At 45.4% G+C, this 27,593-nt stretch overlaps 1 protein-coding gene across 6 annotated transcripts in view; it reads right to left on the bottom strand.

The window, feature by feature from the left end:
- Positions 1-518: 518 nt before the first annotated feature.
- The window catches only part of LOC136439690 (transient receptor potential cation channel subfamily M member-like 2), a 47,468-nt gene continuing 20,393 nt past the window's right edge, over positions 519-27,593 (bottom strand). For 3 of the 6 annotated variants that reach the window (XM_066435211.1, XM_066435217.1, XM_066435216.1), the window contains 26 exons: positions 24,351-24,458; positions 23,752-23,932; positions 23,444-23,613; positions 21,791-21,989; positions 20,582-20,747; positions 20,031-20,169; positions 19,396-19,468; positions 18,723-18,829; positions 18,299-18,433; positions 17,158-17,351; positions 16,656-16,816; positions 13,673-13,772; positions 12,884-13,109; positions 12,176-12,330; positions 11,600-11,647; positions 11,217-11,328; positions 10,500-10,640; positions 9,391-9,648; positions 8,965-9,154; positions 8,144-8,228; positions 7,277-7,467; positions 6,653-6,785; positions 5,876-5,983; positions 4,520-4,645; positions 3,554-3,792; positions 519-3,032 (listed from right to left, as the gene is read on the bottom strand). In XM_066435211.1, the coding sequence (XP_066291308.1) occupies positions 3,013-3,032; positions 3,554-3,792; positions 4,520-4,645; positions 5,876-5,983; positions 6,653-6,785; positions 7,277-7,467; positions 8,144-8,228; positions 8,965-9,154; positions 9,391-9,648; positions 10,500-10,640; positions 11,217-11,328; positions 11,600-11,647; positions 12,176-12,330; positions 12,884-13,109; positions 13,673-13,772; positions 16,656-16,816; positions 17,158-17,351; positions 18,299-18,433; positions 18,723-18,829; positions 19,396-19,468; positions 20,031-20,169; positions 20,582-20,747; positions 21,791-21,989; positions 23,444-23,613; positions 23,752-23,932; positions 24,351-24,458 (3,765 nt within the window). In that variant the 3' untranslated portion in view covers positions 519-3,012. Of the gene's footprint in view, positions 3,033-3,553; positions 3,793-4,519; positions 4,646-5,875; positions 5,984-6,652; positions 6,786-7,276; positions 7,468-8,143; positions 8,229-8,964; positions 9,155-9,390; positions 9,649-10,499; positions 10,641-11,216; positions 11,329-11,599; positions 11,648-12,175; positions 12,331-12,883; positions 13,110-13,672; positions 13,773-16,655; positions 16,817-17,157; positions 17,352-18,298; positions 18,434-18,722; positions 18,830-19,395; positions 19,469-20,030; positions 20,170-20,581; positions 20,748-21,790; positions 21,990-23,443; positions 23,614-23,751; positions 23,933-24,350; positions 24,459-24,835; positions 25,461-27,593 lie in introns of those variants that run through there. The other 3 variants (XM_066435215.1, XM_066435213.1, XM_066435212.1) reach the window with 3 other exon arrangements.

Below are 27,593 nucleotides of genomic sequence, written 5' to 3'. Positions count from 1 at the left end.
CTGTTGTCCCGCTAAAGGCAGCAGAACATGTACAAAATCTTGGAACGTGACAAGAACCCGTTGTTTGAGGGGAACCTTTAAAAAAAAACTTTCACTGGACCCGCGGCACGCTGGCGGTGTCGCTGCGTCCTTAACTGGATTTGTGTTACCCTTGACTTTATAATGGGAATATCATTCAAAACGTACAAGTATGACCAAAAAGACAACAAAAGACACAAAGCTTAAAAAGATTCGTTTTTTGTCGATGAAAGTTGTGCTTTGTCAATTCGATCGGCCGCAGCGACGCCGCCAGCGTGCCGCGGGTCCAGTGAGAGGGGGGGGGGCTTAACCAGTACGTAGGGGTTTGTGCAGGCGCCGTTCGGTGGAGTGTTTGCCTGGCGACAGATGTTTGGGCTCAAGGAAACAGGTCTCCCGAATCAATGTAAACAAAAACAAGCAAACAAAGCTAAAACCGGCATGTCCGCCTTTTCTGTCCTCTAATAATGTAAGTCGTAAGTAAACACAACACAGCAACAAGCGACTTTCCTCTCTTTATTTCCCAAACTCGTACCAGGATTGTTACTTTAAGATGACAAAGTTATTATATATTGCATGTTGCCATAAGCCCTCTAATAAACTTTGGTGGGTCTAAAATTTTACGCTAAGAAAAAGATATCATCTAAGTAAAGGTGATTTCTATGCACATTGTTTCAGCTTCACCACGTCTAGAAAAGCAACAAGCCGTCTATGTATTTCTCAAATACGTCAGCTAAACTGTACAGATAGACAATCATCAAATAGACAACATAATATCATAGTGGTTTATCGCTCTTGACTAAAACAAGTTTACAGAAAGAATACGTTATAAAATGAAGCCAAAGTCACCATTGCAAACATTCAAAACATTTAAAAGCAACAGTTCGCAGTTACTTACCACTACTTTATATTCTGTCCGTCAGTCTAATCCAGACTAGTACATAGGACTGAACACGCGAATACAGCTGTGAGTTTTGAAAACAGCTCAACATGTTCAGATAACATTTCATTATTCAAGTCATGCTCAAAGCCCATTTCAGAGACTTTGTTTGGCAGGACGATCCAGGATGTTTCAGAGTTTCCCCGGATTTCTAGTTACGGCCTCGGCGCCTTCCTTCACGGCACCTGGCTCAATACAAGTGAAATTATAGTAACATTTTAAAAGTCTGTTGCCCAAATACGAGAATCTACAGAACATCCTTCAATGGCAGCTTAGTACTGACCTACGGGTGAGTAACCCTGCCTCGGGACCTGGAGGTCCGGGGTCTGAATCCCGGCCACTGCGGCGCACACAACGTCAATGCTATCGGAAAGGGTCGTGTGGAGACCAGAGCGCAACGGTGGGCAGTTCGGGACCGAACCTCTGACTTTGGCCCGGTTCACACTCGGCAAAATCTGTGCGAATCAATTCGCTCGAGCCGGATAGACTTTTCTGAATCTGAACATCCCGCTTCGGGATTGATTCGCATTGTTCCAATCCACCTCTCGGGGGTGGAGTAATTCGAATTGACTCCTCCATGTCGTAGGTTTGAAGTGTGAAAATGAGTGAAGTTGATTCGCATAGATTTTTCCGCGTGTGAACAGGCCTTCGTGACTCAGATTGCCTCAACTTGAGCCGCAACACAACTAAGGACTTCAACTCCTACATTAAAACTATCACTATAACTTTTAATGTACATGTAAATTTCTATCTCCTAATTTTGTTACCATTCAATTCTTTTTAAGACACATACATATATTTATGCTATATACATTTATGAAAGATATCAAATTAGCAGAGCCCTGTAGGTGGTTATCATGATTAAAAACATCTGAACTGCTACGGAATAAAAACGGCTTTTGATACATATTGCTAACATCAATTTGTTACAAACGCTTTTGCATAGACATAGAATAACAATATGAAATATCTTATATTAGCATGAAAGCCCGTCTGTGTCGGTGGTTAAAATAGCTATAAAAACATCTATACCTTTGTATATATTTATGTTCAGTTCATTCAATTGTGTTAAACAATTTTTGGTATAACTTCTAGGTTTCCTTATAAACATAATATATACAATGATTCCGCTTTTTATGTTGACCTCTGACCTCTCCGCTCGTTTTAAGTTCATCATATTTGATTTTGTATGATTTAGTATCTAACAATTGTTTTCGTTCTTCCTGTAGTTGAATTAATTATATTGTTCCTGTTTTGATAATATTGTATATAATTAGGCGGACTCCAGGAAGATTAGTGTATTAACTGTTAGATTGTACACTAATGGAGATCTGAATAAAACAAACAAACAAACAAACAAACAAAACATCCAAACTGCAATCCGACGTGAAGACTGTGCCTCTCACAACTTTCGACCGTCTGCCCCAGTGAAAGTTCAGCTGCTAAAGGCAGTAGAGAGGAAGGTGGAGTAGTTGTATTGCATTGCAATGAGTGGTGTTACGAGTCATGAAAGACTTTAATTCCAGCTGTCTACAGCTTTATCTCTTTTGGGTCCCACTCACTGTTTGGAAAGCCCGGCTGCAACTGAACTGATGAACTGACATGACATTATGTAGACTTGCCATACTCTGCAGAGTGGCTGTCAACACTGTTTGGGAGCCCATGTTGTTAATTTCTGTTGTTCAATCTGTCATTTTAAGTTTCTAAAAATACATTTTGATACATTTTGGGTCAAGAAGTTCAGATTTTGGACAGATGGAGGGATTCTTTTTTCAGTCCTAAAAAGCACATTTCCGTTCAGGGGCGCAGGGTCGGGTCCTGTAGACATCCCTGGACTATTAGCATAATTAAATCTCTAGAGCACAACTAACCTATCCCTAGATACACTCGGCATATTACTGACATGATGACTTACACATATTCAGAGCAACATATTGGACAAGAGAGCTAGCTGGCAAGACAATTGTCATCTTTGTTCAAATCTTACGTGAAGTAACCACGATATTCTTTCAGTCTTTTCACGTCTTGTGTCCTGCAGTCTTGTGATCTTGGGCAGCTCACATGATGTCATCGGGGTCTAGAGAAAAGAATAAAGTTGGAATGAATAAAAATTCGTTCAGGACTTCATCAAAATGTTGGGATGATGACAAGCAAATCATTGGGAAGTAAGATGTTTTTTTATCTTTGTGATATTTTCCTCTTAAGTTTGACTTCTTTTAACAAAGTTCATACGATTTACCCGGGTCTGAGTAAAATCTAAAATAAATGATATATTCAAGAGAAATTCAGACCCTGATTCTAAGCAAAGGAAACACAAGCCAAGACATGCACACAAGAACACATCACACCTCTGTACAGTCGCTATAAGACATGCACACAAGAACACATCACACCTCTGTACGGACGTTAAAGGAGGATCATGATACACGATGCACACATGTTTCTGACCATCGCTAACACCTGTAAGTGTTAACAGGATCTTCTTTAGTTAAAAACATTCAGAATTTGGACATTAGAATTGTAGGACGATACTAAGTTACAAACTTAAAGGAAGTTTATAAACTTTCTTATAATTGTAGTTTTGGCCTTAGGACCAACCTGGAAAGTCGCTGTATTCTTGAGGCACCAGCGACTTTGGTCTCCTAGCAACAGTAGGTCTGTCCTCAGCAGTGGCACCAGCCCTCCCACGGCTGTCCCCGGCGGCGCCCCCAGGTGCCTGTGTGGGCTGGAGATGTTCCAGCAGGTCCTTAATCGAGCCCAGATGGTCCTCAAGGTTAGACATGCGGTGCTGAAGGTCAACGGCAACGCCGCTGGTGCTGGCAGTCGCAGAGCTGGGTCTGCAGCAAAACAAACACAGCAAATAACAAAACAAACAAACAAATTATTGAAATAGAATAACAAAATGAAACTTCAAGGTTAGGGCTTCTAGGCAAATGATATTTAGTCTATAATAATGTTTTTTTATTGGTCAGAAATTACCCCCAATGGCAGCCTTTCTAGCGCTGAATTGATGCAGGGTATTACAGGTTTCACACACTACATAACATATATAATATCTTAGCCACACTTGCATTTTGTGGAACTCTCGAAAGGGTCTGGGTGGCTGCCATTCGGCGCCACCAGGTGACCTCAATACGACTTTCCCTTACTGAAGTTAGGTACTCATTTACACCTGGGTGAAGTGAGAAAAGTCGTGTAAAGTGCCTTTCCCAAGGGCACAAGATTGGTGACATGACACTGGATTCGAACTCGGGACCTCTTGGTTCTGAGTCGAGCGCTCTGCCGTTGAGCCACACGACCCAACTACACGGCTACACCAGTTTATAATCTTGGTTCTTTGATCATTTGAAGAGAAAATTTTGCAAATTGTCATGATGACAACAGAGGGCTGAAAGAGAAAATTTACTTGGATTTGTCTAAATCAACTCCCTGAAACTGTGTTACCAAGATATGGACATTCCCCTCAGACTCTGTTTCTGTTTTCTTCAAGTTAAAAAATTCAAGAACCAAGAAGTTGATCTTGCGTGTCCTTTATTAGCAGCTGTTTGTGACCTTGCCCCTGACCTTGTCCTGAGAGTGGCGGAGTCTGTCACATCGGCGGCGGGAGGAACGTAGAAGGACGCCTCCAGCTCCTCCTTAGCCTGGACACTCTCCTTAATGTCCTCAAGGTCGTCCAGCACTTTCTCAAGTCTGCAGAGGCACAAATATGGTAATTAGCTGCACAAATATGGTGATTCATAGCACAAATTAGCCTCTACCAGGCTCCGCCGGATGGCTGGAAAAATAGTAGAAATTGGCCGTAATAGAGTGAATAGTGTGCCAAGGGAGTTAGCTACGGAGGGAGTACATTCTGCGATGGCAGAATGTACTCCCTCCCTTGGCACACTATTCACTCTATTACGGCCAATTTCTACTATTTTTCCAGCCATCCGGCGGAGCCTGGTAGAGGCTAAGCACAAATATGGTAACTTACAGTACAAATATGGTGATTAGCTGCAAAAATATGATAAACTGTAGCACAAATATGGTAATCGGTAGCACAAATATGGTAATTACCTTCACAAACATGGCAATTAGCAGGACGGTTATGGTAAATACCAGCACAAATATGGTAATTAGCAGCATATCTCCATACAGCACCACTGGGATGTCACAAGTATGCAAATTGCCAGTCATCCCCCATTCACGTGATCCTAATTCATGCTTAGATAACCAGTTCCCTGCCACCTTCTGCCATGTCTGCCACCGCTCCTCCCAACCAGCCTCACCATGCAAAGCTGGGCGCCTTGCTTCAAGCAGGCTTGGCTTGTTGCATAGTCCTGTGGTCTTTCATTTACTTCATTCTGTTACAATTGTTTAGGGTTGTGATGTTTGCTTATAATATCATGGAAATACAAAATTGAATGTACTTAAGGTTAACAATTATCACCTTCTGCTGTCTTGTGATGCACAAAAATCCACTTTCTTGCATTCAGGGGAAACTTTGATTTGACTTATTGTAACTATAAACTTGTTCTTAGTCAATTTGGTTATTTGTAAGTTAAAATTTTGGTCAGATTTTTGTGCACATTAATCACCGACTTGATTTGATTTAAAACAAATTACAATGTTATAACCTTGCCCCAGAAAAGCCATGCAGATATGATTTTCTAGTACAAATTTCAGTTCATCACAAAAAGAGCCACTTCACTCGACCATTTCTCCGGTCCTTATTACTTGATTGATGGGTGCACGTGAGAAAACAATCATTATGAGGTACACTGCTTCACATGCCCATATAAGGTACGGGTCAACCTTTCACCCTTTGATTGACAGGTGAGAGAACAAGATTATGAAGTACACTGCTTCACAAGCCCATATATGGCTCTGATCAACCTTTGACCCTTTGATTGACAGGTGGGAAAACAAGATTTCTGATACCCTGAGGTGGACAGAGAGGAGTCAAGTTGAAGGAAGTCCAAGGTCGTGTCGTGTCCTTGGCTCCTTACTTCCCTCATTTCCTCCAAGGTGTTTAAGACTTGCTGTATCCTTGGGAAGAATTGTCAAGGTCAAACGCAGAAAGTCGCTGAACCTTTCTGTGAGCTACTCCATTTAAAACATTTGGAGGAGCAGATTAGAAAAGCTTAAGAAGGGGTGTTGAAAATTGTGAATGGGAAATAAAAGCTGAGGGGGTTAGAAATTAAAACATAAAGGGTTGTAAGTTGATACAATTATCACAATCATTTTTTAGGAAATGAAGGAACTAAGATTGATGATAATTCTTTGTTATTTATGATTTTACATCATAAGGTATTTCAAAGGCCTGCCTAGTCGTGGTAAGGACCCTTCTATGATGGTAAGCTGCCTATGGTGGTTTTGTCTTCCCCTCAACAAAATACATGATAAGGTTCACAGCTGCAATTAAATGTTCCAGCAAATCAAGTTAGAGGTTCTTGTTATTGGTATTTAGAAATTATGATAATTACAAATTAGTGGTTGTACAACAAAGAATCTATAACTGATGGCACACTCAATGCCAAAAGCAAAAATTGTTCATTAATATTTATACTATTGTTACATTACTTATTTTCTGTCATCTTTCAGGGTTGTCCAGCTCAGTGATGGACACTGCTTTTCAGTAGGGGCCTGTGTTTCAAATAAGAATATAAAGTACCAATAAAATTTTTAGCAGGTGTATTAGTAATTGAAGTATCCAACCTTTCGCTGGTGGTGGCAAACTTGGTGTCGATGTGTTCGTTCTGCAGCTGCAGGTTTCTCAGCAGGTAGTTCTCTGCTCCGGCTTTCTCCAGCGCTTGTTGTCTGCTTACCTCGTGTCCAGGGAACTTACGGTCTGTAAACAACAACAAACAAATAAACAACAGGTTGGCTCAGGTGGTACAGACGGAGAATGAACCAGTGGTTGCATAAACGATATGGCAACAGAGGTTTTGGTAGACCTAGGAAATCTTGGATGGAGTGTGTTAGGAAGGTCACTACGGTGTGGGGCCTCACCAGCATGGACCCGCTGGACAGAGCTGCCTGAAATCGTGGTGTGAGGACTCAAGTGACTGCTGCCCTCCTATGTCGGGAACCCTGCAGGTCAAGCTTAAATACTTGATACTTAACTACTACAAGTCTTCATACGAGATAAGAGAAAAATATCTGCTTACAGAAGTCGTTGGAAGTGTCAAGCGGTTTCCCCCCCGCACCTCCGGGCGACCCAGCGACCGAACCGCCATACCTGCCCCAGGATGGTTAGGGTTAAAGGTTAGGGTTAAAGGTTAGGGTTAAAGGTTAGGGTTAAAGGTTAGGGTTAAAGGTTAGGGTTAGAGTGAAACTTACTGAAGTCGTCTGACGTGTCGAGTGGTTTCCCGCCGCATCTCCGGGCGGCCCAGCCGCCGAAGCGCCAGATGTGCCCCAGGATGATGACGGGCGGGGCGCCCCAAGGTCGGTCGAAGAACTCGTAGATGAGGTCGTAGCGGTGGAAACGCCAAACCTGCTCCGAGTTGTCCTGGATCTTCTGGAACGTGAAGCTAGAAAAAGAATAAGGAAATGAAAAAGAGGATTCTGAAGTGATCTCAAACCAGTTTAGCTCACTGGTCGTGATAGAGATGACAGACGCGAAGCTACAATGTAAAAAAGAAAAGTAAAAAAAAGGAATTTGTGTTCAGTTTCCTTTACACAATAAACATTACGTTTATGTATTCATAGGATCCATGGTATTTGTGTTCCTTATATCATCTTTTTCTGTTCATCTCATATTGTTGTTTTTCTTTTATTTAATTAATGTGCAAATGCAATAAAAAAAAATTATAAAAAAGGAAGTGATTTCAAACCAGTTTTATTGGTTGACTGGTCGTGACAGAGAAGACAGACACTATGTAGAAAATGTACAGTGTTTACAGGTTCATTGTAGCAGGGGAATTCTCCTGGCTATTTTCAACAGGTACAATAAACAGTGGACCACGACTTAACGTCCCGTCCTGAGGACTGTGACCCTTTCCAGTAGCATGCATGTTGGGTGAGCGACACAGCTGGGATTGGAACTCACGGCATCTTGGTCCAGAGGTAGGGTCGCTAACCACTGCACGGACTGGACATGCTACTATGCACTGAGTTTAAACTTTTAAAGTTTTAAAACCTGCATTTTCTTGAACAGCTTCAGCAGAATCAGTAGTAGCACATTTGTCAGCAGCACATACGACTCACCTGAACATGGCGATCAGCAGGTTCAGTAGCAGCACGTTCGTCAGCAGCATATACAGACCCTGCAGCACATAGACCAACCAGGAGCCTGTGGGAAGCACAGGGAAACATTCAGTCATAAGACCTTATCCTTATGGTGGGGTGCCAATTGCAATGTTAACGGATTCCCTTGAAGCCTCCTGTATAATAAGGATGACATTCGGGTGTGTTGCCTGTAAGATCCTTACCAAAAAAAAGGACACTGAACCATTGAAGGCCTAGCTCGTGCTGACTGTGGGTCGATAGTGTTCTGACCGTGGGTCGCTAGCATACTTACCGTGGGTTACTAATGTACTGACAGTGGGTCGATAGCTACTACTGGCCGTGGGTCGCTAGCGTACTGACCGTGGGTTGCTAGTAAGTTTACTAGTTAACCGTGGGTCACTAGCAGACTGACAGTGGGTTGCTAGCGTACTGACCGTGGGTTGCTAGTTTACTGACTGAGGGTCGCTAGCGTACTGACCGTGGGTCATTAGCATACTAGTTAACTGTGGGTCACTAGCAGACTGACTGTGGGTCGCTAGCATACTGACCATGGGTTGCTAGTTTACTGTGGGTCGCTAGCGTACTGACCGTGGGTCACTAGCATACTAGTTAACCGTGGGTCACTAGCAGACTGACCGTGGGTCGCTAGCATACTGACCTTGGGTTGCTAGCGTACTGACCTGATAATAATGGGTCACTAATGTACTGACCGTGGGTTGATAGCATACTGACCATGGGTCACTAGACTGTACTGACCGTGGGTCGCTAGCGTACTAACCGTGGGTCGCTAGCGTACTGACCGTGTGGGGTTGTGCCATCCTGCTCGTCCACGAAGAGCTCTCCGTAGACCTGCCAGTAGGGGATGAGCGACACATTGGTGAGGAGGGACCACTCCATCGCGCTGTTGGGGAAGATCAGCGTGTGCCGCATCACGCCGTAGGCGAAGATGAACACCAGCAGGATCACCAGGAAGAACACCAGGTCAACCAACTGCAGGGGGGGGGGGTAGTTTTAGGTTATTTGTTTTACCAGAAAAGATGTGTCCCAACCCTTACATCGGGAAGAACACCTGGGTCCAGGCCTCGTTTTATTTGTTTTGGCAGGCAACCAACTGTTTTTGTTTTTGATACTGACTTAGTACAACTGAACAGCACAGCCAAACCACTAGATAGATAATAAATAAGTACAACTGATCATAATTCATATTATTAGCAATTCTGGCTCACCATTTTCTGTATCATGATGACCTTGGGCCCGATGTCCTTGTGGATCATGAACAGCTGCGGCAGCCGCACGAAGGAGAACCCCAGGGTGATGCAGTACATGACCCTCACGACCTCGAACCCCGGCCCAGCCGCCACCGTCACGTGCAGAACCAGCGACAGCAGGAACAGCAGGAGGAGACCACAGTCCATCATGTTCCAGAAGTCGCTGAACCAGATCTGCAGTTTGTGCCACAACGACCGAGGGTGCTCCGCAAAGATCTGGGAAAATGAGAGAGAAATCATTACTTAGTCTAGTAGGATCTGCAGAAGAACAGAATCTACAGAAGGAGATCTGCAGCTTGTGCCACAATGACCGAGGGTGCTCCGCAAAGATCTGGGAAAATGAGAGAGAAATCACTGCTTGTAGGATCTGCAGAAGAACAGAATCTACAGAGCAGATCTGCAGCTTGTGCCACAACGACCAAGGGTGCTCCGCAAAGATCTGGGTAAATGAGAGAGAAATCACTACTAGTAGGATCTGAGGAGGAACAGAATCTACAGAGCAGATTGTGCCACAACAACTGAGGATGCTTTGCAGCGATCGGGGTAAACTACAGAAAGAGAGAATTTAGTCCTAGCTTATCTACGTATGAACAGAATTGATTTGTTACAGTTGGATTTTGTTGAAAAATGAAAGAGAGAAATTATTAGCTGATCTGCATCGGTCTCTTCCAGATCTGAAGATGAATAGAATCTGCTGAAGCAGATTTTGCGCCAGAACAATGAAGGGCATTCCACAACGATCTGGAGAACATGCCATCGGACGAAAAATCAGGGATCAGGATCAGGTCAGTGCTACAGAAAATGTTCAGAAGAACAGAATTTACTGAAGGAGATAAATTGGATATTGATATCTGGATATTATGCCACAATGTTCAATAGATGTCTCTAGAAGGTTATGTTATTTCATTCTAGATGATTGTTTATATTTCAAAGGTGACTTTGTTCCTGACCTGCCTGAACTCCTCCACCAGCAGACTGGCCAGCCAGGCGATGGTGAGCCACTCCAGGATGCAGGTGTGTGCAGGTGTGTGCAGGTGTGTGCAGGTGTGTGCAGGTGTGTGTCTCACCTGTCTGAGCTCCTCCACCAGCAGACTGGCCAGCCAGGCGATGGTGAGCCACTCCAGGATGCCGATCGGCTCCTCCTCCAGTGGATGCAGGTCCGTCAGGATGAAGAGGCTGAAGATCACCAGGAAGGCCACGTAGAACACCTGAAAACATCATCATCATCATCACCATCTAAAGTTTATGATTATCATCAACATCCAAAGCAAAAGGTAGGAAAGATCAATTTGAAAGTTTTAATCTCTTAGACTGCTTCAAAACATGCATATTACACGTGGTGTTTTTTTTTAATACTGATAAACAGCCTTTGGGTTATTAACATCTCTGGCCAGTTTTGAACAGTAAGCACATTGTGTACAAGCTGCAAACCTAATGCAATTACTAAATCGTATCCTTAGTCTTTACTAGACTGAGTAATAGAGGGACAAGCTGCATGAGACCCGTACACTCTGGTGAGAGTGGATCAAACCTTACAGTCCGGTCCACTCTCACCGGAATGTACCCCAACTATTTTCAATTACTGCAGTGGAGTGGAATTAAATAAAATTTACTGATCACGAGTGGAGTGAGGAAGTAGGAGTTGCATGTAGACCTTTCCCAAGGGAACAACATTGAGGCCTGCCGGGGATTTGAACCAAGAACCTTTAGTTTTTTTTTCTATAACATACTAAAACATACTTACTGCAGTGTACATGAACTTGGTAACCGGGGCCTGTACTTACTGCAGTGTACATGAACTTGGTAACCGGGGCGACATGGAAGTTGTAGATGGCCTGGAGCGGCCCGATGCCCTTTGCCCCCAGCTGCCACGAAACACTCAGGAGGCGCTTCGCTCTGCAAAAGCAGAAAAAATATATGTCAACTTAAGACCTATCTGTACCTGAACTATCATAATCATAAAGTTAGTACCTCACTTCGAACGGTACATGTAAAATATGAAAAAAGTACATTTTGCACAAATTTATGTCTGCCTAACATCATAGAGCATCATCTAAATTTTACCACAAAATTAGTGAACAATGCAGTTTCTTTTCATTCCAACTGAGTTTTTTTTCTGGGACAACCCACAAACCCCAGCACACCTGTACCTAACACACCTGCATACCTGTGAGCTCGCTGGTCCACAAAGAGAGAGAGGAGGCAGCCGGAGGGGCTGGAGGATGGAGAGAAGGAGAGAGGAGAAGGCTGATGAGAACAGGCCCTCGTCACATACAGTTTCACCTGATCAAACAGCCAGCAGTGATCAGAGGTTTGTGTGTGAAGAGGGCCAGAAACAACAGCAGAAGGAGAAAGATCATTCATCTCATATGAGGAAAAGATACCAGCTTCATTGCAGGAGAATCCAGGGAAATGTCAAAGTTACACTATCTTTCCCATGATCGCAAAGTTTCACCCTTTTACATGTGATATACATTGTGTTACCTACATGTACATGTACATGATTGTATAGGCTAAATGCAGTTATGCTACCTGAGTATGTAGTACTACGTATTGGTGAGGTTTAAAGCAAGGAGTTACCTGTGTTACCTGACAGCTGTGTTACTCTCTCACCTGTGTACATATTTGTGAGGCTTGAAGGGGGGAGTCTTGCCCCTGGGCGACACAGCTGAGCTGTGTGGAGCTGAGTCCTCCTGAAGCTGTGTTACCTCTGTGTGCAGGTGTATGCAGGTGTGTGTCTCACCTGTGTACATATTTGTGAGGTTTGAAGCGTGGAGTCTTCCCCCTGGGCGACACGGAGGGGCTGTGCGGAGCTGAGTCCTCCTGAAGCTGGTCCTCCTCCTGGTCCACGAACTTGATGGTGAAGATCATGAAGGGCAGGAAGGTGGAGAGGATCAGCTGCAACAACAGAAAAAAAGAAGAAAGTTTAATGTTATATCAACTGCAGCCCCTCAAAAAGGACTGAGGGAAAATGGTTTCTGAGGACAAGGTGGGTTTTAATGCGGCTTGTGACTGGAGGTGGCCAGGTTTGACTGTAATCAGAGATGGCAGACTTCACCCCCTCAAACCCTAGGCACCCTTTGGCAAAACATGTGTGCATACACACATGCCCTTAGTGTGATCAAGACCACAAGAACCTACTTCATTTGTTCTCAGCTCAGACATTTTGAAATAAATAAAAATCAGGTCATTAGATGAAAGTAGAAGGTGAATCTGATAACAAATAAAACCAGAACACGAGACATCAAAACCTGAAGTTCTGCTGCAGTATCATCAAAAGCCACTAGGGGGTCAAAATCTAATTATTTTGAGGTCTCATCAAGACCTTCATGTATCTTGTGGACAGACCCGGCTTTCATAAGCACACAGCAAGTCACTACAATACCCCTGTTTCATGAATGTAAGAGCTAGTAGTTAGATTTTGGCCAAAAGAAAGACAGAAATCTCCCACCTTCCACCAGGATGTATAGAGCGCCATCTTGCCCTTCCAGACCAGGTTGAGTTTTGATTGACAGGCGGGTTGGCTCATGAAGTCGAGGTGTCGGCTGGACGAGGCGATCGCCAGGCACGTCGTGTCGCCCCAGTTCTCCTGCCGCCGGATCAGCAGGTCATGTGACTTCTTCTTGTCCAATCCGTAGCACTCGTTGATGACCCCGCGGGCGAGCTGCTCAAACTCACTACAAAGGGAAAATCCAGGTGGGGTGAGTTTAATGTGTTTATCGTGTTTATGGAGATAAAATCCAAGTCAGGATCAGGAAAGCTATTTTTCCGTTTTTGTGTCAGTCCTGCTGAAATTCAAACCATGCAGGAAAAACAGCCGCATGTCAATAAGGTAATGACCTATACTCAGTGTGGTACACAGTCTGATCTGCGCATATGTTTCCATCTTTTTGCACACTGATAACTATAGCAGGAACCAACTCAGCATGGTTGTGGAGGGCAAAATCGTTGCTCTGCATAATATATTATTTTGCATACAAATGAGGTAAGGACCTACTCTGCATGGTTAGTGAGATTCCGACTGAGATAACTGTGCATATATTTACATATATTTGCATTTTAATGAGGTAGGACCTACTCTGCATGGTTGCTGAGATCCAGACTGAGATAACCGTGCATATATTTACATATATTTGCATATTAATGAGGTAGGACCTACTCGGCATGGTTGCTGAGATCCAGACTGAGATAACTGTGCATATATTTACATATATTTGCATATTAATGAGGTAGGACCTACTCGGCATGGTTGCTGAGATCCAGACTGAGATCCAGCTCTTCTTCAGAATCCGCGACCTTGGCCAAGGACTTCAGGACCTTGCTGGCCGTCAGGGCAGAAGCTACGGGAACGGCAAAGTTATAGCACTAAGTTATAGCACCACAACAGTACAGTACAGTTATGTTCCATGGTATCTCAAGCCAGTTTTATGCTGCAGTGTTATCAAGGTGACGAGTATCACAGAAAAGTAAGTTAAACACTTCTTACATCCCCCTTCCACTAAAGGCTGCCACCGCTGAGCAGCTACATGTAATTACTGCACAAATTCCATAATTTAGATGAAGAACAATTTTTCACGAGTTTTCTGCTGTCTTAAATCATACTTTTGCATCCTGAATCATATTTTCCCATTACAAATCCAATGTTGGTCCATCAGCGCTAATGTGAAGCCGCCTCACCGATGTGGTCCCTGCCCATCCTCCAGAAGAGCAGCGCCAACTCCCGCCGGTTCATCATCATCTGTGTTACCTGTGTGTTACCTGTGTGTTACCTGTGTGCTAGCTGTGTGTTACCTGTGTGTTACCCGTGTGTTACCCGTGTGTTACCCGTGTGTTACCCGTGTGTTACCTGTGTGTTACCTGTGTGTTACCTGTGTGTTACCTGTGTGTTACCTGTGTGTTACCTGTGTGTTACCTGTGTGTTACCTGTGTGTTACCTGTGTGTTACCTGTGTGTTACCCGTGTGTTACCTGTGTGTTACCTGTGTGTTACCTGTGTTTTACCTGTGTGTTACCTGTGTGTTACCTGTGTTACCCGTGTGTTACCTGTGTGTTACCTGTGTTACCTGTGTGTTAGCTGTGTGTTAGCTGTGTGTTACCTGTGTGTTACCTGTGTTTTACCTGTGTGTTACCTGTGTGTTACCTGTGTTACCCGTGTGTTACCTGTGTGTTACCTGTGTGTTACCTGTGTGTTACCCGTGTGTTACCTGTGTGTTACCTGTGTGTTACCTGTGTGTTAGCTGTGTGTTACCTGTGTGTTACCCGTGTGTTACCCGTGTGTTACCCGTGTGTTACCTGTGTGTTACCTGTGTGTTACCTGTGTGTTACCTGTGTGTTACCTGTGTGTTACCTGTGTGTTACCTGTGTGTTACCTGTGTGTTACCTGTGTGTTACCTGTGTGTTACCTGTGTGTTACCTGTGTGTTACCTGTGTGTTACCTGTGTGTTAGCTGTGTGTTAGCTGTGTGTTACCTGTGTGTTACCTGTGTGTTACCTGTGTGTTACCTGTGTGTTACCTGTGTTACCTGTGTGTTACCTGTGTGTTACCTGTGTGTTACCTGTGTGTTAGCTGTGTGTTACCTGTGTTTTACCTGTGTGTTACCTGTGTGTTACCTGTGTTACCCGTGTGTTACCCGTGTGTTACCTGTGTGTTACCTGTGTGTTACCCGTGTGTTACCTGTGTGTTACCTGTGTGTTACCTGTGTGTTACCTGTGTGTTAGCTGTGTGTTACCTGTGTGTTACCTGTGTGTTACCTGTGTGTTACCTGTGTGTTACCTGTGTGTTACCTGTGTTACCTGTGTGTTACCTGTGTGTTACCTGTGTGTTACCTGTGTGTTAGCTGTGTGTTACCTGTGTTTTACCTGTGTGTTACCTGTGTGTTACCTGTGTTACCCGTGTGTTACCTGTGTGTTACCTGTGTGTTACCTGTGTGTTACCCGTGTGTTACCTGTGTGTTACCTGTGTGTTACCTGTGTGTTAGCTGTGTGTTACCTGTGTTACCCGTGTGTTACCCGTGTGTTACCTGTGTGTTACCTGTGTGTTACCTGTGTTACCTGTGTGTTACCTGTGTGTTACCTGTGTGTTACCTGTGTGTTAGCTGTGTGTTACCTGTGTGTTACCTGTGTGTTACCTGTGTGTTACCTGTGTGTTACCTGTGTGTTACCTGTGTTACCTGTGTGTTACCTGTGTGTTACCTGTGTGTTACCTGTGTGTTAGCTGTGTGTTAGCTGTGTTTTACCTGTGTGTTACCTGTGTGTTACCTGTGTTACCCGTGTGTTACCTGTGTGTTACCTGTGTGTTACCCGTGTGTTACCCGTGTGTTACCCGTGTGTTACCTGTGTGTTACCTGTGTGTTACCCGTGTGTTACCTGTGTGTTACCTGTGTGTTACCTGTGTGTTACCTGTGTGTTACCTGTGTGTTACCTGTGTGTTACCTGTGTGTTACCTGTGTTTTACCTGTGTGTTACCTGTGTGTTACCCGTGTGTTACCTGTGTGTTACCTGTGTGTTACCTGTGTGTTACCCGTGTGTTACCTGTGTTTTACCTGTGTGTTACCCGTGTGTTACCTGTGTGTTACCTGTGTTTTACCTGTGTTACCCGTGTGTTACCTGTGTGTTACCTGTGTGTTACCTGTGTGTTACCTGTGTGTTACCTGTGTGTTACCTGTGTGTTACCCGTGTGTTACCTGTGTGTTACCTGTGTTACCCGTGTGTTACCCGTGTGTTACCTGTGTGTTACCTGTGTGTTACCTGTGTGTTACCTGTGTGTTACCTGTGTTTTACCTGTGTGTTACCTGTGTGTTACCTGTGTGTTACCTGTGTGTTACCTGTGTGTTACCTGTGTTTTACCTGTGTGTTACCCGTGTGTTACCTGTGTTACCCGTGTGTTACCCGTGTGTTACCTGTGTTACCCGTGTGTTACCCGTGTGTTACCTGTGTGTTACCTGTGTGTTACCTGTGTGTTACCTGTGTGTTAGCTGTGTGTTACCTGTGTGTTACCTGTGTGTTACCTGTGTGTTACCTGTGTGTTACCTGTGTGTTAGCTGTGTGTTACCTGTGTGTTACCCGTGTGTTACCCGTGTGTTACCTGTGTGTTACCTGTGTGTTACCTGTGTGTTATCTGTGTGTTACCTGTGTGTTACCTGTGTGTTACCTGTGTGTTACCTGTGTGTTACCTGTGTGTTACCCGTGTGTTACCTGTGTGTTACTAATGTGCAGAGGGCCTCACCGATGTGGTCCCTGCCCATCCTCCAGAAGAGCAGGGCCAGCTCCCGCCGGTTCATCAGCACCGCCCACAGCAGCAGGTGCTGCATCGGGTTCTCAAAGTCTCCCGTCCTGCGCGGCGTCTTAACCTGACCCAGCTCTCCTCGAACAAGGTACTTCTCCTCGCTGTAAACAACAACAACAACAACATCAACAACAACCATCGGGTTCTCAAAGTCTCTGGTCATGCCTGGAGCCTTACCCTGGTCCTGAACCGGGTTTCTTTGAACAAGGTACTTTTCCTGAAATAGCAAAACTCTATATGCATAAAGCCAAGTGTTTTATTCACACCGTCTGTCACCTTCCTCTGGAATACTGACTGGTTCACGTTGCACTGCAGCTAAGTGTTGCTGCTAATACTCATGCGGTCCTAAACTCAAAGTATTTACATATCCAGGAAAAAACATCCTCACTATAAACAACAACAACACAATTAACAAGAACTAACGGGTTCTGAAAGTCCCCACCTGTAGAGACTTGACATCTGCCCCACCAGCAGCTTGGTGCAGATGACCTTGCCCACCAGCCGGAGAAGGTCGACTCTGTCCTCCTCCAGACGGTCGCGGCTGCAACAGGGATTCCACACACCCAGCTTCTCTTGCTCCACAAGCCCCCGTACCAGCTCCGCACTCGCCTCCACATCAGTGCTGCCTGTCATCACCTGTACCATATGTCATCATCATCATCAACATCATCATCATGGCCATCATCATCATCACCATACTCATCACCACCATCATCATCATCATCATCATCACCATCATTAACATCCTCATCACCACCATCATCACCATCATCATTAACATCATCATCACCATCATCATTACCATCATGATCATGATCATCAACATCCTCACCATCACCATCATCATCATCATGATCATCGTCGTCGTAATCAGCATACAGATCCCATAGACTTGAATGTGTTTTAACTGAAGCACCATGCAGGGATGTCTGTGAGAGTAACCGCTGGTCCAAGAAATCAAACTTATGACGCGTAGAACTTACATCATCATACAGATCCCTTAGTCTGCGTACGGTGAGGAACTGGTACTTACATCGTCGTACAGATCCCTTAGTCTGCGTACGGTGAGGAACTGGTACTTACATCGTCGTACAGATCCCTTAGTCTGCGTACTGTGAGGAACTGGTACTTACATCGTCGTACAGATCCCTTAGTCTGCGTACGGTGAGGAACTGGTACTTACATCGTCGTACAGATCCCTTAGTCTGCGTACTGTGAGGAACTGGTACTTACATCGTCGTACAGATCCCTTAGTCTGCGTACGGTGAGGAACTGGTACTTACATCGTCGTACAGATCCCTTAGTCTGCGTACTGTGAGGAACTGGTACTTACATCGTCGTACAGATCCCTTAGTCTGCGTACTGTGAGGAACTGGTACTTACATCGTCGTACAGATCCCTTAGTCTGCGGACGGTGAGGAACTGGTACTTACATCGTCGTACAGATCCCTTAGTCTGCGTACTGTGAGGAACTGGTACTTACATGGTCGTACAGATCCCTTAGTCTGCGTACTGTGAGGAACTGGTACTTACATGGTCGTACAGATCCCTTAGTCTGCGAACGGTGAGGAACTGGAACTTACATCGTCGTACAGATCCCTTAGTCTGCGTACTGTGAGGAACTTGCAGAGCTCGACGCCGTGGTCCAGCAGCAGCTTCACGAACTCCACCTTGTCCAGCTTCAGAGCCGTCTCCATCGCGGACGGCATGTTGATTTGCTGGAACAGACAATTGTACATATTCAGCAAAAACTAGCATGTAAACTGCTAGGTACAAATATTAGTATCTGAACTGTTTTCTATAAAAAAAGCTGAAGCTAAATCTAAACTGATTCATATAGCAAGCAGGTTTACTTGCACATAAAAGTTGTGAACATGCAAATAGATGATGGGAAAACTTCAGCAAATCTAAGAGCATCTAGCTACATGTATCTAATACAGCAAGGTCTAACACGCAGGAAGTGGCGTACAGAGCATAGGATACAGATAAAGGAGTCCAGCCACCGACCTGCCACTCCTTGCGGTTTTCGGCGGTGAAGATTTCCTGCCGCGCGATGTCGCTGCGGTTCCAGGCTAGCGCCAGCTGCAGCTGGGATTCAGGGTGGGACTTCTCCGCTGGGGGCCAGAATAACAACCAATGAAAACCTTTGTATCATTAACCAATGAAAACTATTGTATCATCAACCAATGAAAACCTTTTATCATCAACCAATGAAAACCTTTTATCATCGACCAATAAAAACCTTTTATCACCAACCAATGAAAACCTTTTATCATCAACCAATGAAAACCTTTTATCATCGACCAATGAAAACCTTTTATCATTGACCAATAAAAACCTTTTATCATCAACCAATGAAAACCTTTTATCATCGACCAATAAAAACCTTTGTATCACCAACCAATGAAAACATTTTATCATCAACCAATGAAAGCTTTTGTATCATCAACCAATTAAAACCTTTTATCATCAACCAATGAAAACCTTTGTATCATCAACCAATGAAAACCTTTTATCATCAACCAATGAAAACCTTTGTATCACCAACCAATGAAAACCTTTTATCATCAACCAATGAAAACCTTTGTATCACCAACCAATGAAAACCTTTGTATCACCAACCAATGAAAACCTTTTATCACTAACCAATGAAAACCTTTTATCATCAACCAATGCTCACCCTTCAGCAGCGCATGCAGCAGAGCCTTGTCGATGTCCATCGTGTCCGCCTCCTGCAGACTGAACACTGTCACCTGGGGATGAAAGTTTTGCAGAAATAAAGTTTAAATCCGTAACAAAAGGCAAAAACAAGGCTTTATAATTCATTACACAATGTTTGTTCTTTTTCCAAATATGTACTTTGGACAGACACACACACACAAACTGTGAAACACACACACAGACATACACACTTACTTCTTACATCTTACATCTTCCCCAGGTAGGCCAGCAGGGCCTGTCAGTTGAGAAGCCTTCTCCACTTTTCCCGGTCATGGAAGACCCCATCTTCTTCCAGTCTAGCTAGTCTGCCCAGTCTATGCTTTGTTAATATTTCTTGTATGTTGTCCTTCCATCTTTTTCTGGGTCTACCAAGAGGGCGCTTGCCTGTTGGTTTGTACTTGAAAGCAATCTTTGCGATCCGTTCATCTCCCATTCTTTCGACATGCCCTAACCATCTAAGGGCTGCTCTTTCTATGTCTTCCTCTATGGATGCTGTTCCAAGAATTTTTCTTAAGTGGGTGTTTCTCAGTCTATCCGCTCTCGTCTTTCCTAGCATACACACACACATGCAAACTGTGAAATACAGCATCTCACCAGTGTCGGGTCGTGCAGGATATAGTTCAGCTGGTCCAGCAGGGCGTATGCTTTCCGGGGAGGATCCCCGCTCGAGTCGTACTCCAACTCAAACGTCGACATCAACTTCTTACCGACCTCCTCCATCGTCAGGGGCTTACTGGAAGGGTAGTAAAAAAGGTAAATATAAACTTTAAAGTAGTCCCATAGCCTTTTTGAGACCTCGGGGGAGTGAGGAAGTTAGTCATGTAAAGTGCCCAAGGGTACAGCATCAGTGGCATGTCAGGGGATTTGAACCAAGGGCCTCCTGGTTTTGGGTCAAACACTGGATGCAAAGGTCATGAGTTTGATTACTAGCAGCACTAGGCCAGAAATTGTTCTTGGCATGTAGATGAGTCCCTGACTTCAACTGGGGAGGTACAATGTGGTTCCATACCTAAAATAACCCACTGCCCATGCGCCCTAAAAACACTATGGGACTTTGAAAAACCCTTACCTGCTGCTTACATATACTTAATAAATAAATTTCATCATCAAATCAGACACAGAGCTGTTCTCTCCCCCCCACTTACTTGTCCTTCTTGCGCGTGCGCTTGAAGCCGTACGCGATCATGTCCGCCGCGCGCCCGCTGCCGTCGATGATCACCGCGGGAATCTTCTTCTCCACGGCCTCCTTCGTGTTCTTCAGCGTCCCAGGACCCCCCTCCACGACAAGTAGCACGACCGGGATCTTCAGGTCTGTGGGGACAATCAATCAATTAATAAATAGATCAACCAATCAATAAATGTTCTTGCCGTACCTGTCCTTGGTGCTGATTTGTCATTACTGATGCTGTCCTTGGTGTTGATTGGTCACTATTGCTGTTGTCCTTGGTGCTGATTGGTCACTATTGCTGTTGAGCTTGGTGCTGATTGGCCACTGTTGTTTCTGTTCTTGGTGCTGATTGGTTAATGCTGTTGTTGACCTTGGTCCTGTTTGGTCACTACTGTTGGTGTCTTTGGTGCTGATTGGCCACTGCTGTTTCTGTTCTTGGTACTGATTGGTCGCTGCTGTTGCTGTCCTTGGTCCTGTTTGGTCACTACTGTTGGTGTCCTTGGTGCTGATTGGTGACTACTGTTGCTATTCATGGTGCTGATTAGTCATTACTGTTGCTGTCCTTCCTGCTGATTGGCCACTGCTATTTCTGTGCTTGGTGCTGATCGGTTATTGCTGTTGCTGTCCTTCGTGATGATTGGTCATTACTGTTAGTCACTACTGTTGCTATCCTTTGTGCTGATTGGTCACTACTGTTGCTGTATTCAAGGGCAGCAAGTGCTGTAGTGACCAATCAGCACCAAGGACAGCAACAGTAGTGACCAATCAGCACCAAGGACAGCAACAGTGGTGACCAATCAGCACCAAGGACAGCAACAGTAGTGACCAATCAGCACCAAGGACAGCAACAGTAGTGACCAATCAGCACCAAGGACAGCATCAGCAGTGACCAATCAGCACCAAGGACAGCATCAGCAGTGACCAATCAGCACCAAGGACAGCATCAGCAGTGACCAATCAGCACCAAGGACAGCATCAGCAGTGACCAATCAGCACCAAGGACAGCAACAGTAGTGACCAATCAGCACCAAAGGAATGAGCAGTTGCCTAACCTTTCAGCCCCTCCCAAACGTTGCTTGTTTTTTTGTTTTTGTTTGTTAGTTAGTTAGTTTGTTTGCCTCACCTTCCAGCCCCTCCCAAACGTTGCTTGTTTATTTTTTGTTGTTTGTTAGTTTGTTTGTCTCACCTTTCAGCCCCTCCCCAGTCATCTGCTCCATGATGTGCTCCTCCAGGCGGGTCCTGACGGTGATGTCGGCTCCGCTGAACTTCCCCGTCGTCTTGTCGTCCACCAGGATGAAGTGGGTGTGGTTCAGGTCGAGCGGCGCCATGTTCTGCCCGTGCTTTAGCGCCTCCGCGTGGTACATCGCGGGAAACGAACCCGAGCCCTGCCGACCAATCACAGAAAAGTCTGTTAGAAACGATCAATGAACTCCAAATTACAACTGTTAACATTCTCAGCAGGGAGAAGGTTAAAAAGACTGTCTGTTCACCGACTGTCCCTCCAGACTCTTGTGTTTGTCGATGGTCCATTTACTGATATTATCCTCCCATTTTTCTGTTACCTATTCTGTCTTCTTCTTATCCTAACAAAAGCAAAATAAAAACGTCTGACTGAAAAATGGCGTCTACTCATGGGCTGTCCCTGGGACTCTCACGGTTGTCGACTGTTCCCCTTTTAACCTTTAGCACACTAAAGTCGCCGTTTGGCTATCACTGCTCTATTGGCTACAGGATTAGGGAGCAGGGAGAAGGTTAACCTTTAGCACACTAAAGTCGCCGTTCGGCTATCAATGCTCTATTGGCTACAGTATTAGGCAGCAGGGAGAAGGTTAACCTTTAGCACACTAAGGTCGCCGTTCGGCTACCAATGGTCTATTGGCTACAGGATTAGGCAGCAGGGAGAAGGTTAACCTTTAGCACACTAAGGTCGCCGTTCGGCCATCAATGCTCTATTGGCTACAGGATTAGGCAGCAGGGAGAAGGTTAACCTTTAGCACACTAAAGTCGCCGTTCGGCTATCAATGCTCTAATGGCTACAGGATTAGGCAGCAGGGAGAAGGTTAACCTTTAGCACACTGAAATAGCTGTTTGGCTATCAATGGTCTATTGGCTACAGGATTAGGCAGCAGGGAGAAGGTTAACCTTTAGCACACTAAGGTCGCCGTTCGGCTATCAATGCTCTAATGGCTACAGGATTAGGCAGCAGGAGAAGGTTAACCTTTAGCACACTAAGGTAGCCGTTCGGCCATCAATGCTCTATTGGCTACAGGATTAGGCAGCAGGGAGAAGGTTAACCTTTAGCACACTAAGGTCGCCGTTCGGCCATCAATGCTCTTTTGGCTACAGGATTAGGCAGCAGGGAGAAGGTTAACCTTTAGCACACTGAAATAGCTGTTTGGCTATCAATGGTCTATTGGCTACAGGATTAGGCAGCAGGGAGAAGGTTAACCTTTAGCACACTAAGGTCGCCGTTCGGCTATCAATGCTCTAATGGCTACAGGATTAGGCAGCAGGAGAAGGTTAACCTTTAGCACACTAAGGTCGCCGTTCGGCCATCAATGCTCTATTGGCTACAGGATTAGGCAGCAGGGAGAAGGTTAACCTTTAGCACACTAAGGTCGCCGTTCGGCCATCAATGCTCTATTGGCTACAGGATTAGGCAGCAGGGAGAAGGTTAACCTTTAGCACACTGAAATAGCTGTTTGGCTATCAATGGTCTATTGGCTACAGGATTAGGCAGCAGGGAGAAGGTTAACCTTTAGCACACTGAAGTCGCCGTTCGGCCATCAATGCTCTATTGGCTACAGTATTAGGCAGCAGGAAGAAGGTTAAAGCTCACCGCCTGCCCCTCCAGACTCTCCCGGTTGTCGACGGTTCCCCAGGTTGCTATGCCGATGGCGTACATCTTGCGCTGCTCGCCGCCCGCGATGCTGTTCACCCCGTCCCGTATCGCCTCGCCCACGTACTTCATCACGCCCTCGTTCATCCCGCCCGTGATGATCCACGCGCCTACAGGGGCAAAGGTCAAGGTCATATGAAGGCCAAACAAGGTGACATACGGGTTTTGAATTTTAGATATTTCTATTTTCTTGGCTCTCTGACATTTGTCTGACAAAAATCAGGACATGTTCCTAGACGGTTCCCCACCTGTGCTCTGAGATGCCTTGACCAGGCCAATCTTGAAGATGTTCTTGAGGCGCTCCTTGAGAAGGAACTTCTTGGCGCCCCCGGTTACGGAAATGAGGAGGTTGGGCGGCTCCAGCTCCCAGTGCTTGGTCATCAGCTCCCATAATGCCTCAGGGCGCACATCCAGGCTGACACGGATGTACTACAGTACACGGGGGAGGGGGGCGGTGATTAGTGATGACCTTGACCTTTTTCTCCCTATTTTCTTTTTCTAGAACAAGCTCAAAATTTTCTGAAAAAGTACAACTTCGTCATCAGTTCCCATAATGCCTCAGGATGTACACGTCTTCAAGCATTATGTACTGGGGAATATGGGGGAGGGGAGCATAGAATAGAATAATATGACTTTGTCCTTCATGTCATACATTGGACTTTGCTCCTCTATATCATTTTCATACTGATTTATTTCTACCAAAAGAGATACAATTTCCAGAAAAAGCATACCATTTTCTGGGAACCTGAGAAACAAAATATTAATATTCCTAAGTAAAGAAGGAAAATTTTTTTGAAAAACAACTCATGGTTTGGTAAAAAAGAACATCTCGGCAGAGAGTGCTCACCGGTGACCTCTGTGTGTATCCGCCCAGGCCGAGGAACTCGATCTCCCCAAACGACCCCTCGTGGAGCCCCTGGTGCTTGTTGGCCTGCACAAACCTCGACAGCTTGTTCTGGAATAACACAAAATAACGTTTTAAAGTCAACTATTCCTAAAGATCTATTATGAGCAACTTTCTACTTAGAAGATCTCCTGGATTGAGTAAGAGACAAACTGGGAAGTCTGTAAGGACCAGGCCAGCCAAGCCTGTCGTTCTTAGTACAGTCAGGGCACGAGTACCATGGTTGGCCTGTTGTCCTTAGTACACAGTGAGGGCACGAGTACCATGGTTGGCCTGTTGTCCTTAGTACACAGTGAGGGCACTGGTACCTTGGTTACGGCCTGTTGTGCGGATGACAAGGACACACCCCCGGTGACCTCCCTTGGGTAAATATTTTATTCCAAAATGTCCAGAACCTGGAAGGAACAAAGTGGTGTGGCCATAAATACCTTCATGGAGAAGGCATTAGCGATTCTCATCCACTGGCAGTGCAGGCCGCGCTCCGTGTCTGCGTACACATGCCTGGGGGTCTCCCCGCACGTGTGAGCAGGTTGGCTGGGGGTCTCTCTGTATGCATGAGCGGGGGACGGGGCGTTGGACATGTGCGCATACGTGTCTCTCAACATGGCGGGGACCGTAGAAGGGAGTGAACCGCAAAAGGGACTGTCCGTTACATTAGCGTGTGGAGTCCAGTGGTTATATGATTAGCGGACCTGCCTCTTTACCAAGATGCCAAGAGTTTGAATCCTGGCTGTGTCGCTCACCTGACACGCATGCTACTGGAAAGGGTTGCAGTCGTTAGGAGGAACGTTAAGCCATGGTCCGTTGTTCATTGTGCTTGTTGAAAAGAGCTAGGGGAATTTCCTCATACAATGAACCTGCAAACACTGTATACAGCATCAGTCGTCTTTGTCATGACCAATGGAAGACAAGCTCTTCTGTGAACTAAACTGGATTCGAGATCAGTTCATTTTCACAGGAAATCTTAGATGAACAGCAGAACCCAGGAATCTAACATGATCGGACAGAAAGCCTACTGCTTTGCAGAACACCAGCCGGTATAACAAGTCACCAGGCTTCGATCACACTTTAGCGTACAGCTGATCATGAAACTAGCTCTGTCCTCTCTCACAATCCTCCACTGAAATCACCAGCAGAGCAAAACTCTCAACATCAGACAGCAAGAATTCCGACGCGATTCAAACGGTAAATATTCCGGAAAGATTCCGACACAAATGCTCCTCCCAACAATGACGACGTGATTCAAACGGTAAATATCCCAGAAATGCTCCTCCCAACAATGACGACGTCATCTGGTAATTAATTCCAATCCTAACGAAGTTATCTCTGATTAGGAGAGCCGTGTCTGGGACAAATATGATTAGGAGTGATTCTGCTGGCATAATGCGAGGCAGATTCAAGTCAATTCTGGAATCACATCACTGATTGGAAAATTGTGCTTAGAAATCTACATGACCACACTGGACTGCAACTGCACTCATTTGATCCGCTGATTTCATGATTTAAAGAGATAACGCTAGACTGGAAGATCAACATGAAAATAGAGTCTGAGGGAAAGTCTGTACCTTTGTGCACTGCCAGTTTCAGGTTTCAGTTTTGATGTAAGATGTATTTTATTGGCTTTTCGCAGTTTACATACACTGAATTAAAAGACCAATGTACAGTACGTTCACAATTTTAAACTGCTGTTGGCGTACATATAATCATATTCATATATAAAATCCGGTACCTAGAAAATATTGTTTCTCCAACAAAATTAGCAACATTCGCAAATCATTCGCAAATATGGTGCAGAAAAATATAACGTTACTAGTAACTGGTTACTGAACTGAACACTCCCAAGGCAAACACACCGAGATTCAGTAACCATACTGGTTAAGCAGTTTCGTGAGGTACGGTATCGGTGAGTTACTGAATCTCAGTGTATTTGCCCTAGGAATGTTCAGTTTTCCTTCCCAGCCCTCTGTTTTCCATCCTGACGTCTTGCTAAATCTCTTAGCTTTAAAATTTAAGGACAAAGAAACTAAGTTGGTGTGGTTCAATGTAACCAATGTTGTAAATTCTGTTACAGTTGCCGCTCTATAATCTGAAAGATTTAGAAAAAAACAGAAAAAGGAACAAAAATTTGGTTCAGAGGTCTGCAAACCAGTATTTCAGTTTGATCTGCTGTTTACTCAAATCGAACTGCACTCAACAACGGTCATTGTGGCATGGCATCAGGCACACATGATGACAGTAGGCAGCATATGACGGAATTGTTCTCGCGAGAACGGCGTACGTCACACGAGATTGTGCGAGAACACACGTGAGCTCTGAGATGAACTGAATTTGGGACTCAGAGCTTGACACGTATCTGGTTCGAGTCGGACTGCACTGATTTCCGTCCGCTATCTGCCCCTTTTGCGCGCCAGTTTTTCCACCGACGCCCGTACTACTCCTCTGACTCTCGCCCAGACCTTCTCCCCGAGACCAGCAACTTCCACAACCGCCTTTCCTTCACATTTCAAGCATGTACGGGGCAGGTAAACGGAAAACGAGGCCCCCGGCCCGGTTCGCACTTTCCCCCACCGAAGAATCTGAAGAGGGCGGATGGCACGCCACGCCTGACGCCAGGTTGACTGAGCAGCTGAACAACGAACTTTTGGACGTCAGCAGGCGGATAGAACAGATGAAAACCGACTTGGGCATTCAGGAGGCAGAACTTGAGACGGCAAAGACCCCCCTCCCCATATCGCCGCGGCCACGAGAAGACGACGTCACGGGTCTTCGGTCCATCTTCCCAGGGGGCTTAGCGGCGCCCAGCTCCCAACAAGATGGCCGTCGCCAGCAGAGTGCTCCCGTCGACGTGCAGAGGCACTTCGCGCCGTCCCACAACAACGTGCCCACCTTGAAGGAGGTGCGGGCCTTTCATTCTTTGCACAGTAACCCGCCACCACACGCGCCAAGACCTTCAATCGGGCAGCCGGCCTTCGGCGGCGCACTCGGAGCCGAGAAACGCCCTCCCCACGCCGACCTGCAGACGTCTCCGGACGGCGAGTCTCTGATCCAAGGTAAAAAACTTTCAAGTGGTTTATCCAGGAAGTCACACGACAGAGTGGTGAGGGAAGTCGCTTGGCCTCATGAATTCGTATTTTCGGCCACAAAAACAGTCACCCATGACTCCCTAACGTGGGATCAGTTAGTTGC

Source organism: Branchiostoma lanceolatum, chromosome 8 (genome assembly GCF_035083965.1).
Source record: "Branchiostoma lanceolatum isolate klBraLanc5 chromosome 8, klBraLanc5.hap2, whole genome shotgun sequence".
NCBI lineage: Eukaryota > Metazoa > Chordata > Leptocardii > Amphioxiformes > Branchiostomatidae > Branchiostoma > Branchiostoma lanceolatum.
The sequence above is the reverse complement of the archived record's forward strand: the minus strand, read 5'-3'. Positions and strand labels throughout refer to the sequence as shown.